This window comes from Acomys minous, assembly GCF_964271855.1.
Source record: "Acomys minous genome assembly, chromosome: 5".
Taxonomy (NCBI): Eukaryota; Metazoa; Chordata; class Mammalia; order Rodentia; family Muridae; genus Acomys; species Acomys minous.
This window is the reverse complement of record NC_140494.1, coordinates 124171456-124184678: the sequence shown is the minus strand read 5'-3', so window position 1 is coordinate 124184678 and position 13223 is coordinate 124171456. Positions and strand designations below refer to the sequence as shown.

The window sequence follows — 13223 nt, the reverse complement described above, 5'->3', positions numbered from 1 at the left end:
TTGACAGTGACTATAAAGTCAGAGAGCACCGATGGCAAGGGTCAAAGTGATGCTTTGGAGCCTCAGCTGATTGGATAAGTGTCTTTTCCACCCAAAATATCCCCAGTATTTGTATGTTCCCACACATGCTTTAAAGGAAACCAATACATGGTGTCCCTTTGGTAATATCTCACCTCCTTATTTCCTGGCTTGACACAGTGAACTGCTGTGACACAAGCTTTGAAAGGTAGAGTTGATTTGGCCAAGCGGGTTTCTAAAGTGGTAGTTAGTGACAAACACAAGCTCCTCTTAGAGGCTAGGTTTTAGGGCTCACAGAGAGTTCTAGACAGCCAGTTTTCCTGGGGCACTTGTTGAAAATGTACTTTTCTGTGCCCTGTGAACTGAACTAGAATTTCATGGTTTGTTCACTAAGTTCCCAAGATGAGTTTTTCATCTACAGAGGTAAGTAGTAAGTACAGGAAAGAGTGGAAAGGCAGAAGCTGTGGACCCGTCTCTCCTGTCCATTTTTCCCTCCCATCTCACACGTCAGTGCTGGCCCACAGCCTTCACTGTCCTTCCTACTGGCTCTAGCCTGGCCCCAAGCCACCTTTAAGTCTTGTCCAAGCTCCACACTCTCCCCCTCTGCGCTATCAGCTTCATCCCACTGTTTCACCAAAGTAGAAGTCAGTGAGATCTGAGATATGAACCCCTCTTTTTTCTTTTTTCTTTTTAGGTTTTTTTTTTTTTTTTTGAGACAGGTCTCTCTGTGTAGCTCTGGCTGTTCTGGACTTGCTTTGTAGACCAGGCTGGCCTCGAACTCACAGTGATCCGCCTGCCTCTGCCTCCCGAGTGCTGGGATTAAAGGCGTGCACCACCACACCCGGCTGACCCCTCTTTATAAAAACAAAAAACAAAACAAAACAAAAAACAAAATAAAAACCCTTCAATAAATTTTCTGGAGGTGGAGATATAACTTGAACACAAAGCCATGGGTCCGACGTACAACAGTTCTGCACAAATAAGGCTTGGCGGGACTCTCCTGGAATCCCAGCACTCAGGAAGTGGAGGCAAGAGGATCAGAAATTCAGCTACAAATGGACTTCCTTAACTTCAAGGCCAATCTGGTCTACACAAAACCCCATCTTAAAAAATAAAAATTAGGGGGCTAGAGAGATGGCTCAGAGGTTAAGAGCACCATCTGCTCTTCCAGAGGTCCTGAGTTCAATTTCCAGCAACCACATGGTGGCTCACAACCATCTATAATGTGATCTGGTGCCCTCTTCTGGCCTGCAGGCACACATTCAGGCAGAACACTATGTAATAAACAAACAAATAAATCTTTTTAAGACGTTAAACAAACAAACAAACAAACAAAACCCTCCAGCATGGTGCTGCATACATCTTTAATCCCAGCACTTGGGAGGCAGAACACACAGGTCCCTGGTTTCCAGGCCAGCCTAGTAGTCTACATGTTCAGGCTAGCCAGGGATACAAAATGAGACGCTCCCCATCACCCCTTCCCCCCAAAAGAAAAAGACTAGAGAGAAGCACACACAAAGATGGAAGGATAGCATAACAAATCATAGCAAATCCCCCTTCACCCGGTGTCCACCATTGAATCTTCAGGTTCACTTCATTGGCATCCATCCTACCTCTCCCTAATATAATATTTTAGTAGAGATCCCAGACAGCATAACATTTTGGTATATACCTCTAGAACATAAGAACTTGTTTGTTTTATCCATTCATGTGGGCGCGCGCGCACGTGTGTGTGTGTGTGTGTGTGTGTGTGTGTGTGTGTGTGTGTGTGTATGTATGTATGTGTGTGTGTGTGTATGTGTGTGTGTGTGTGTGTGTATGTATGTATGTGTGTGTATGTGTATATGTGTGTGTGTGTGTGTGTGTATGTGTGTGTGTGTGTGGTGTATGCACATGCTTATGAGTGCATGTGAGTTGAGGCCCAAGGGTGATGCCAGGAACTTTCCTCTGTTGCTCTCCACCTTGTTCTTTTTGAGACATGGTTTCGCACTCAAGCCCAGAGCTCAGTACTTGGCTAGGCAGCTAGGCAGCTTGCTCAGGGGATCCTGCCTCCATCTTACAGGAGAGGGAAGATGCTGCAGAGACCAGAAGAGGGCATCAGATCCCCTGGGACTGGAGTTTCAGATGAGAAATCACACTGTACTTTTCAACTAGCAATAATTGCGCCTTGGATAAACCTCATTGGCTGCGATGCTGCCACTGTGCAAAGCTTACACACTGTGCTTTTATATTGGTGCTGGGGATTGAAATCTGGGTCTTTATGTTTGTGCACAAGTACTTTACAGCCACCCACCCAGTCCGAAGCACTGAAACTGCGGCTCTGCCTCTGAGGACCCTAACTCTAGGTTTTTTTTCCCCCTCTGTCTCCCTGTGCAATGTGCTCCACGAAGAAACTGTGGCCTCTTTCTTTTAATTGCTCTCAATCCTCTTTCAGTGGTTTTCAGGGCATTTGAGAAAGTGACAAAGCTTCTCTCTATTCTGAAATCATAGAAAGACTCACGGAACAAAGAAAAGCTTGTATATGTTTTCAATTCCAATGAACTTCTTTGCTTTGCAAACAGGAGCTTGCCTTATCCACCACTGGGTGCCTTCCCCCAACCCCCTAGCCCCTACCTCCCCACCCCAGCCTCATGCGATGCTGGATGCGGAAAGAAGACAGACAGGAAGTAAGGGGTCTTTGGGAGGAAAAGTCAAAGGGAAAAGCAGAGAACATTGGTTGATACCACATTTCTGTAAGAAAAGAACTCAGTCCCTTTACTCGGGACACTCTTTTTTGAAAAGCATCTGAAAGCCTACATTTTTAAAGGCCCTTAACAATCTTGGCTCCTACCCACCTAGTCTGGCTGCTCAGTCTTGTAAGACTTCGGTAGCATCTTTAAGAGAAAAAGTACATAAAGCAAAATAAGGGGCTGGGTCGATGGCTCAGTGGTTAAGAGCACTGGCTGTTCTTCCAGACGACTAAGGTTCGATTCCCAGCACCCCATCAGGCAGCTGTAACTTCAGCTCCAGGGAATCTACCCTTTCTGGCCTTCTACGGCACCAACACACACGTGGGATACACTCACACGTGTACACGATTAAAAATAGAAGAAGTATTTAAAAATTAAAGCAAAATAAACAAAACTAATTTAAATATTTATTTTATTTTATATGTACGAGTATTTAGCCTGCATGGATGTACATGCATCATGAGCCTGCCTGGCGCCTACAGAGTTCAGAGGAGGGCACCAAATCTTCTGATGGTTTCCAGCTACCATGTCGGTGCTGGCAACCCAGCCTGGGTTCTTTGCAAGAGCAGTGACAATTCTTAAGCATTGCGCCATCTTTCCAGCCTCTCTGTTTTTTGAGACAGGGTCTCACTATGTAGACTCGACTGGTCTGGAACTAATAGAGATCTGCCTGCCTCTGCCCTGAGTGCCAGGATAGCAGGTGTAAGCCACCATATTTGCACTTACTGTTAAAATAATTTATGCCTAGGGGAGAAAGTTTAAAGTTTCAAAATACATAAAGTAAAAAAAAAAAGCCATTCATTTTCTTAGTAGTAACCATATGTGTGTCTCTCTGTCTCTAATATGTTCCTAGCCACTGATGTGGAAAGGTGAAGTACCAGAGAATTGTTTGGTTGGTTTGTTTTGTTTTTGAGACAATGTTTCCCTGGCTGTCCTGGAACTTGCTTTGTAGACCAGGGTGGCCTTGAACTCAGAGATCCGCCTGCCTCTTCCTCTCAAGGGCTGGGATTAAAGGCGTGCGCCACCACTGCTAGGTGGATTGTTTGTTTTGTTCATTCTCTATCTATTCTTATATAATCTTTGCAAAATTGTCTGTGTGTGCTTACGTATGGCTATATATGATCACTATAAATAATGCTTTCTAACTAGATGCAGCAATACTGTATGTGCTGTTCTGCACTTTGCATTAATTATTATTAAATAATACGTTGGGCACGTGCTTCATTCCTGTTACCTGCTGAATATGACTGACTGCTGGAAGCTGTGCTGTCACTTATCTAAGTAGGTGTCTTAGAGTTTCTTTTGCTGCGATGAAACACCATGACCAAAGCAACTTAGTACATTTCTGAAGGAAGTCAGAACAGGAACTCAAGCAGGGCAGGAATCTGGAGGCAGGAGCTGATGCAGAGGCCATGGAGGGCACTGCTCACTGGCTTCTCCACATGACTTGTGCAGCCTGCTTTCTTTTTGTTGTTGTTGTTTTGGTTTTTTTTTTTGAGACAGGGTTTTCTCTGTGTAGCCTTAGCTGTCCTGGAGCTCATTCGAGGCTGGCCTCGAACTTATAGAGACCCACCTGCCTCTGCTTCCTGAGTGCTGGGATTAAAGGCGTGCGCCACCACCGCCTATCACATGGTGGAAGGAGAGAGCAGACTTCCACAAGTTGTCCTCTGACCTTCACAAATATACCGTGACACTCTTGTGCCCCCACACACAGACAGAGACAGACAAATCAGTAGATGTGATATTAAATGTTTTACATTTTTATTTACTTCCTTTAATTATGTGCTGTTTTAAAATTACCTGTATTATCAGTAGGCCTGGCTAGCAATCAATCAAGACACAGACACTTGTTATATTTTAAAATAGCCTTAGTTAACCTGGGGCAGGGCAGACATCAATCCTCTAAACTACTTCCCATAGTGGGGCAGGTATGGGATCCCTGCCCCAATCCCTTGCCATCTGTTTTTAATAACTTCTATCAATCTACCTCCCATCCATAATCCCAAATACTTGCTAATGTTCTTCATCTGGGCCAAATCTCCATCCACGCTGGCCATGTGCTTCTCTTCCATCTAACCCATGGTGGCCTTCTTCTCTTCCTCTCTCCTCTCAGGACCCTGCCCTCTTTCTTCCTTCTTCCTAGTATATCCTCCCCCCTCCCTCCCCTCCCCCCCCCCCTCAGCCCAGGAAATTTAGCCACACCTATCTCACCTGCCCTGCCCAGGTGGGGTGGCTTTTTATTAATTAGCATCAGAATACATCAGACCATCCCCCAACAACTATGTGTATGTGTAATTATATGTTTGTGTCTCTGTGTGTGGGTACATACATGTGCCACAAAGGCCAAAGAAGATGCCCCTGGAGCTAGGGTTACAGGTAGTTAGTCACCAGATACAACAGAGTTGCTTGCAAGTGAGCTCAGGTTCTCTGTGAAAGCAACACTCACTCTAAGCTGTCGAGCCATCTCTCCATCCCCGTTTTAAATCCCTACAACAACAATAAAAACAAAAAAACAAAAAACCCAAGGCCTGAGGCTGTGGCATTACAGTGTCTGACTGATGTGTATGCTTTTCCATGGCTTCTCTCATTGTAGCATGGGTGATCGCAATGGAGAATCTTGTCTTCCTGGTCATATGAATGAGGAACCTGAGGAGACTTGTTCCTCATCAGGCTCACTACTTTGTGGTTACACAGTGCCCTGAAATTAAGTTCAGCTTCCTAATGTTTTTGAGGGGTTTGCCACTGGGGCATCTCTTAGTGTGCCATTCATTCTCTGGGCAGCTGCACCCCTGAGCAATCTCCACTAATGCTGACTAGAGCTGCCAGAAGTCATTTTTTTTATTGCCCAGGCCTAAAGGCATTTGAAAATGCAGGCCTTGGTGAATTGTGTCCACTCTCCACAGGGTGATTGATTATGCAGTTTGAATCTGTCTTAGTTACTTTTCTATTGCTGTGAAGACACCATGACCAAGGTAACTTATGCAAGAGTTCATTGGGGCTTACTGTTCCAGAGGGTGGGTTCGAGTCCATGACAATCATGGGAGGGAACATTGTAGTAGTCAGGCAGATGTGGTGATGGAGCAGCAGCTGAGAGCTTAGATCCATAAGCAAGAGGAAGAAAGAAAGAAAGATAGATGAGAGAGAGAGAGAGAGAGAGAGAGAGAGAGAGAGGGAACTGAGGATAGCATGGGTTTTTTTTCCTTCTTTTTTTTTGTTTTTGTGTTTATGTTTGTTTTGTTTTTTCAAGACAGGGTTTCTTTGTGTAGCCTTGGGTGTCCTAGACACACTTTGTAGACCAGGCTGGCCTTGAACTCACAGCAATCTGCCTGCCTCTGCCTCCCAGGTGCTGGGATTAAAGGTGTGTGCCACCACATCTGGTTTGCATGGGCTTTTTAAACCTCAAAGCTCCACAGTGAAATCCCCAGCCCCAAGCCACGACAGTACCTATCCACAGTACATATCCTCCAACAATACCACGCCTCCTGATCCTCCCCAAATAGTTCCACCAACTGGGGACCAAGCATTCACATACGAGCCTATGGGGACCGTTCTCATTCAAGCCACCACAGAGTGTCAATTCCTGAGGTAGGCTCAGAAATAGATAAATAACCCCCTGTCCACAAAATCTCCACAGCAGATCCCTCCTCTGTTCTAGAAGAGGGTAGGAAAGGACATGGAGACGGACACTTTGGAAGACAAGGAGAAGCCCCCCTGCTGTCCTGCCAAACCTTGAAGCCAGTGAGGGTATTACGAGTTTATTGTGAGCATCACAGCCCTTGCCCATCTGGCCACCCTGTTCCAGAGGAGAGGACAAAATGAGGCAACTGAGCCGGGCGTGGTGGCGCACGCCTTTAATCCCAGTGCTCGGGAGGCAGAGGCAGGTGGATCGCTGTGAGTTCAAGGTCAGCCTGGTCTACACAGCAAGTCCAGGACAGCCAAGGCTACACAGAGAAACCACTCAAGTAGAAAACAGGGAAGAAGGGACAGACAGGAAACAGCAGACAGTGTTAGCTGAATGGTTGACAGTTGATGGGGTGGGGGTGGGGGAAGTGGTGGGTGGGGGGCCCACAGGACCTCCCACTGTTTTACCCAGCTGCCACTGCGATCAAGTGGTGGAGCAGAGGTAGGTTCAAGAGGCTTAGAAAGCCAACATCTTAGGTACCTTGTGATGGGCCGGCACGATTCCCTAAGGATTTTCTTTTGGTTTAATAAAATACATTCCGCTTGCAAAACGTTTTCAAGTTTGCAGTTGTCTCCTTCCAGCCCCTCAGTTTAACTTCAGTTTTTTTATTAATTTATTCATATTACATCTCGATTGTTAGCCCTTGTTTCCTCCTATTCCTCCCTCCCTCCCTCCCACTTCCCCCCTTCTCCCCTCCCTATGTCTGTGACTGAGGGAGACCTTAACTTCAGTTTTCAAACACACCCTACATATAGGTAGGACATGTGTTACTACTGTCTCCACATTCACACTTTGATTACAGTTCGACTCACAGGGCAGCCAGTAGAGCCTGGTGCTGATGTCCTCTGATCTCTTGAGCCCCATGCACTTTCCCTTGGTTTCCTCAGCTTCCTGTTTCTAGCCGTCTTTCCTCCCACCTAAGCACAGAAGCCCTAAATGGCCTCAGATTCCCATAACTTAGTAATAAATTTGAGATGTTCCCCCAGTGACACTGTGGGGGGGGGGCGCAGAACAGTGTCCCATGGAGAGTCTATTCTGTGTTCCTGGTGGAAGGTCTACCCCCTCGGGCTTGTTCTGAGGCCCTGGGACCCAGAACTTGTGCAATGCCCATAAGCTTCTTAGAAGAGGCGGGTATTAGGCAGGATTGGACACTCGTCCCCTGGCATGCCCTTCATAGGATTCCCAGGGGAGCTGGCGGAAGGAGAATGGGGTGTTCCCTGAGGCCCAGCTTCAGACCCACTCCTCGAGACCCTGGGTTCTGACAAGTCTCCAGAGCTTGGAAGACGCAGATGTGGAGGTCTGAAGGTAAGTGACGTGCTTAGGCAGGAAGGTTCAGCCAGGCTGCCTGCTCGGCTCACACACACACACACACACACACACACACACACACACACACACACCACACACACACACACACACACACACACTACACACACACACACACCACACACACACACACACACCACACACACACACACACACACACACACACCCACACACACACACACCACACACACACACACACACACACACCACACACACACACACCCACACACACACACTACACACACACACACCACACACACACACACACACACACACACCACACACACACACTACACACACACACACCACACACACACACACACACACACACACACACACACACTACACACACACACACACCACACACACACACACACACACACACACACACACCACACACACACACACACCACACACACACACACACACACACACACACACACACACACACACACACATGCGCGGGAAGGAGAGACCCTCCGGACTTCTGTAGGAGCATACTTGGGCTCCCAGGACATGCTGTGAGCTGCACTCCAGGCAAGAGGCAGAATGCTTGGGGAAGAAGGGGAAAGGTCAGGGTAACCCAAGACAAAGGAGGCAGCTCGTTTATTCCTACTCCTTTGACGGTTCCGCTCCTGTGTCCTAGGCTAGCACATTGGCACTTCACTTAGTGTGGTTTACACAAAGCCTGGGAGACTCACTGCAGGCTCTTGTCTGGGTCCCTCGGAGCTTTGTGGCATTAAGTCCTGCTTCTCCTCTCGGTGTCTTTGTGCCTCACGGCAGGAGTTGTACTGGAAAGATTTTACACGTACCTCAGCCCACTTCTAAGATATTACTATTCTACACAAAACCAGGCATTTTTAGTAACTGTTGCGTAATATCTTTGAACATAGAGGTTTAGCAGATATTTTTCTGGGTCTGGGCCTCGAGGCCCTTTATAAAATAAGGTTTCGTTGAGGGTCTCTCCTCCTGCATCATTGTATAAAACTAACTTCAGTGGCTCTTGATTCTGTCTCATTCTTTTCATAGACCTTATGTGTGTGTGTGTGTTCAGTCTCTCAGAATTCCTGTAACCTCAGTGTCATTGCTATTTATATGTGTAATATTTTTACAATTAAATCTAATTTAAAATGTACTAGGGGTATAGCTCAGCAGAGTGCTTGCCTAGCATACACAGAGTTTTGGGTTCAAGCCCCAAGCATCACACAAAGTCGACATGGTGGTACATGCCTGTAATCCCAGCACTCGGGAGAGGAAGAGTTCAAGGTCATCCTTGCCTACATACTGTGTTCAAAGCCCCAGTATGGGCTACATGAAACCTGTCTCAAAAATTACATTTAAATTAGTCAGCCTTCACGCCGTAAAGCAATCTAGTCAAATGCACAGTGAAAATGAAGGCCCCCTTCCACCAATGGGCCTCAGTTTCCCTTCTGCAGATGTCCTTTCAGAGTTTGGTTTTGCATAACCAACACTGTGCCACAGGGGAGGCAAGGCCAGCCTACTCAGGGTGACACAGCTGGGAGGCAGCAGAGCTGAGCGTCCTGGCCTTGGGCTCCATCTCTCATTTTCCTTCCACTATCCCACACCATTCAGTAAGAAGCCCCATGACTTTTAAGCTTTCCCCTCTCTGGTTGAGATAGTGTGAGCATTTTAAAAGAGTCCAAAAACAACCCCAACCCCCAACAGGAAAAAAAAAAAATCCATGTGAGCACACAGAGCCGAACTTAACTTAATACCCATGGCAATGCCAGTCACGGCTTTCATCTTGTTATCTAACTTTAAAATCGTGCCCCCTAGCTCCTTCTTGCCTTTGAGAAGCTGAGGTCTATGGCCTGGGTCCCAGTTATGGATGACTGAGCTCCCTGAAACCTGGGTTTGGGCCTGAAGGGTGCAGGGAGACTATTTGTAGGGAGCCCAGGAAAGACATGGAGGGTTAACAAAACCTCCAGGACTCACGCAGAAACTTGGACTGCTGGCGTGTCCACAGCGAGAATGTCCTCTCCTGAGAGCAGGCAGGGCACAGGTCGTTAGCTCCTTCCGAACGAGGTCTCCTGCCACAAGGCTCTCTGAGCAATACTTTGTGTCCCAGGGACCTCTATCAGCTAGCTTCTCTGTATTGGAGAGTTCTAGATGCCAGAAGAAGGCAGATAACTTCTCTTTTCCTCTAGGTTTGTGGACACCCCTGCCTGGGCTTCATGGAGAAATCCTTCCTGATTACCAACATGAATCCCAGAGCAGCCTCCACCTCTCCCCGGACAGTATGAAAGGCCAGATGTAACAAGACATACGGCCACCATGGGGAAACTGATGAAGATGGCGACACAGGAGAGGCGCTTACTCCGACCTAGGAGGCTTCATTGGAGTCGCCTCCTCTTCCTCCTGGGAATGCTGATCATCGGTTCCACTTATCAGCACCTGAGGAGACCCCAGAATCCCCCCTCAATGTGGACAAAAGTCTCTCCCCAGCAGCCTATTAAACTGTCCAGCAGGGACCTTCCCAATGATGACATGACAGTGGTGGCCGGTGACCCTCCAGAGGCCAGCTCTGAAGTGGAGGGTGAGATGCTGGCACCCCAAGACATAGTGATCAGGGAGGAAGCAACACCTAGCATAACAATGGAAGACACCCCTAATCCACCCAGAACAAGCAAGATCAGTGCAGCCACATCACTAAAGAATAATTATAGCCCCACAACAGCTGGCACAGAAAGAAAAAAAGAAAACCAGCCACCCACACCTAGCAGAGCACCAAATCACTTCATCTCAACTTTAGGCAGGCAGAGTGTAAGAAGCTATACCCCGAGACCCAAGGAAGAAAGGAAGAACTCCAGCCCAACTCACATTAGGGCAAAAGGAAGGACCCATCCCCCAGCCCCAGCAGATGCGCCACCCATCGTCACCATCACCCCCGCAACATCAGAGAAAGACAGCGAAACCATGGCAACCTCCAGGATATTGGAGACCAGATCTCCCGAGAGAACAGCGGGAAAAACCACTGCAGCTTCTCTCAAGAGAATGGTTCCGAACACCCCTACTTTCTTAACACATGAAATAGAAACAGACTTCTTGACGTCTCCGAGTTTGGTAGAAAACAGCACCCAGGGCAAGCCTAGAAGAGGGGGGAAAACCAGCTCTAGCGCTCCCCAGGGAGCAGTCCCGCAGCACACCCCAGCCACCTCCAAGGAGCGAAGGATGATAAACGCCAAGATGCTTAGCATCCCAGCAACTGCGGGAGGCTCCACTGCTGCCGGGGGAATTAGCAGTCCCTTGTCCAGAACCAGTGCACCAGCCGTTAGAATTGCCTCAGCCACCAACAGGGAGCTGGCAAAGAGACCTCCCACAGCACACAGCAGCCCAGTAACTCCCAAAGTCAAGGCAATCCTGACCACACAGGTCCACCGCTGTGTGGTTGTGGAGCCGGCCCCAGCTGTACCAATGACCCCACCTCCAAGCATGACAACCATCCTGTCCCCAGAAGCACCCAGTTCCAGTCCCTCGGCTTTGCCACCTGGCTGGCCGAACCTCCACCCCAAGGCAGAGTATCCCCCAGACCTGTTCAGTGTGGAGGATCGGCGACAGGGCTGGGTGGTCCTACACATCTTCGGCATGATGTACGTGTTTGTGGCCTTGGCCATCGTGTGTGATGAGTACTTTGTCCCAGCCCTGGGAGTCATCACAGACAAGCTGCAGATCTCCGAGGACGTGGCAGGGGCCACGTTCATGGCCGCTGGAGGCTCAGCCCCTGAGCTCTTCACCTCCCTCATTGGGGTCTTTATCTCCCATAGCAACGTGGGAATTGGTACCATCGTGGGCTCTGCTGTGTTCAACATCCTTTTTGTCATTGGCACCTGTGCTCTTTTCTCCCGGGAGATCCTCAATCTCACCTGGTGGCCCCTGTTCCGAGATGTCTCCTTCTACATCCTTGATTTGTCTATGCTCATCCTCTTCTTCCTGGATAGTCTCATCACCTGGTGGGAGAGCCTGCTGCTGCTGCTGGCGTATGCTCTCTATGTGTTCACCATGAAGTGGAACAAACAGATTGAGCGCTGGGTGAAAGAGCAGCTCAGCAGGAGGCCAGTAGCCAAAGTCATGGCCCTGGGGGACCTGAGCAAGGTAAGGCCGTCTGGCTCCAGCTCACCCAGGCCTCTTTGCTGTGAAAGGACAGGAGGAAGGGAAGGACCAAAGAGTAGAAAGAGCAAGATGGCAAGAGGCAGCGGCCCCACCTCCCTGGCTGTTTGCTTTATTTATTTACAGCATGCTTATACTGTGTGATTAGCAAGTGTGACCGAGGCTCTGCCCCAATCATCCTAGACACTGGTCATGATTGTGATAGTTATTGAAGCTGGAGGAAAAGCTAAAGCATTCATCCAGGGTCACTCAGCAAGCGGGTAGTATGGCCAGGATTTGAACCCATCTTGGCCTGATAGGGTGTCTGGAAATGCCATTTGAGTCAGCTTTGGAGAAAGAGGAGATATCAGTAGGGGAAATGATTTTAAAAAATTAAACTTAATTAAGTAAAAACATAATTAGTCAATCTCGTCCTCGCACAGGGAGTCTGTTTAGGTGGCACCGTTATTTCAAGTATGTTTGTTCACAGGCTGGACTTGGAAAAGTGTGACTTAGGTGGAGTTTGGGGAGGGAGTCCCCCCCCCCACTAGATATTGGAGATGAGGGGAGCTCCACTCACTAACTGACAAGCCAGCCCTCAGGCAGAGCCCTCACTTTGGTCTACTGGAGTTCCAATATCAGACGTGCCAATCTTAGGGCATCTCTGCCCCCCTCCAAGGGGTTTTCCTGCTTAAATTTATTGGATGATTCAGTGACTTGAAAGATGACATCATACTGAGGAGGTGACCTCTGAAAGCAAATCCCAAATAGGGACCCCTGCCTTTCTTGTTCCCAGAGGGTGAGTTTGGGTAAAGGTTGGCTCATAGCTTTCAGTGGGAGCAGAATTTTGCGTGCAAAGAGCATAGGACTTAGCTACTTAATCCCCAGCCATTTTGATGAGTGGGCAGGATGGCTTCCAACCTCTGCAAGAGGAGGCAAGAGGTTGTATTACTCCCTTTAGAATGTTTGACATAACACAAGTGTCTTAGAACCGAGAGCCGGATTCCCTGAGTTCTCGTGCGGCGCTGCTTTCCAATTAACACTATGACCAGAACCGGTCTCTTCTCAAGCCTTTCCCAGTCTCAAGGGGAGCTGACAGAGTCCAGTTCATCAACAAAAGGTCCTGTCTAACTCTGACTTTATGATAACGTCTGAGTCCAAATGAGTCCAGTTCTGGCAAGACCCGGCACAGTGGTTATTTGTCTGACCCCATCAATCATTTACCATTTACACAGGGCACAGAAAGGGGGAAAGTCCTGCCTGGGTGACAGTGGCTGCTGGGTCAGAACTGGACGATGCCTGACTCCCTAATCAGTACTGTTTCCTGACAGACTGCCGCTCTAGGAAGCCACAGGCATAAA

At 48.2% G+C, this 13223-nt stretch overlaps 1 protein-coding gene across 4 annotated transcripts in view; it reads left to right on the top strand.

The window, feature by feature from the left end:
- The window catches only part of SLC24A1 (solute carrier family 24 member 1), a 35688-nt gene that overhangs the window by 433 nt on the left and 22032 nt on the right, over positions 1 to 13223 (top strand). For 3 of the 4 annotated variants that reach the window (XM_084783851.1, XM_084783852.1, XM_084783849.1), the window contains exons 1-2: positions 7621 to 7734; positions 9924 to 11868. In XM_084783851.1, the coding sequence (XP_084639977.1) occupies positions 10051 to 11868 (1818 nt within the window). In that variant the 5' untranslated portion in view covers positions 7621 to 7734; positions 9924 to 10050. Of the gene's footprint in view, positions 1 to 7620; positions 7735 to 9923; positions 11869 to 13223 lie in introns of those variants that run through there. The other variant, XM_084783850.1, reaches the window with a different exon arrangement.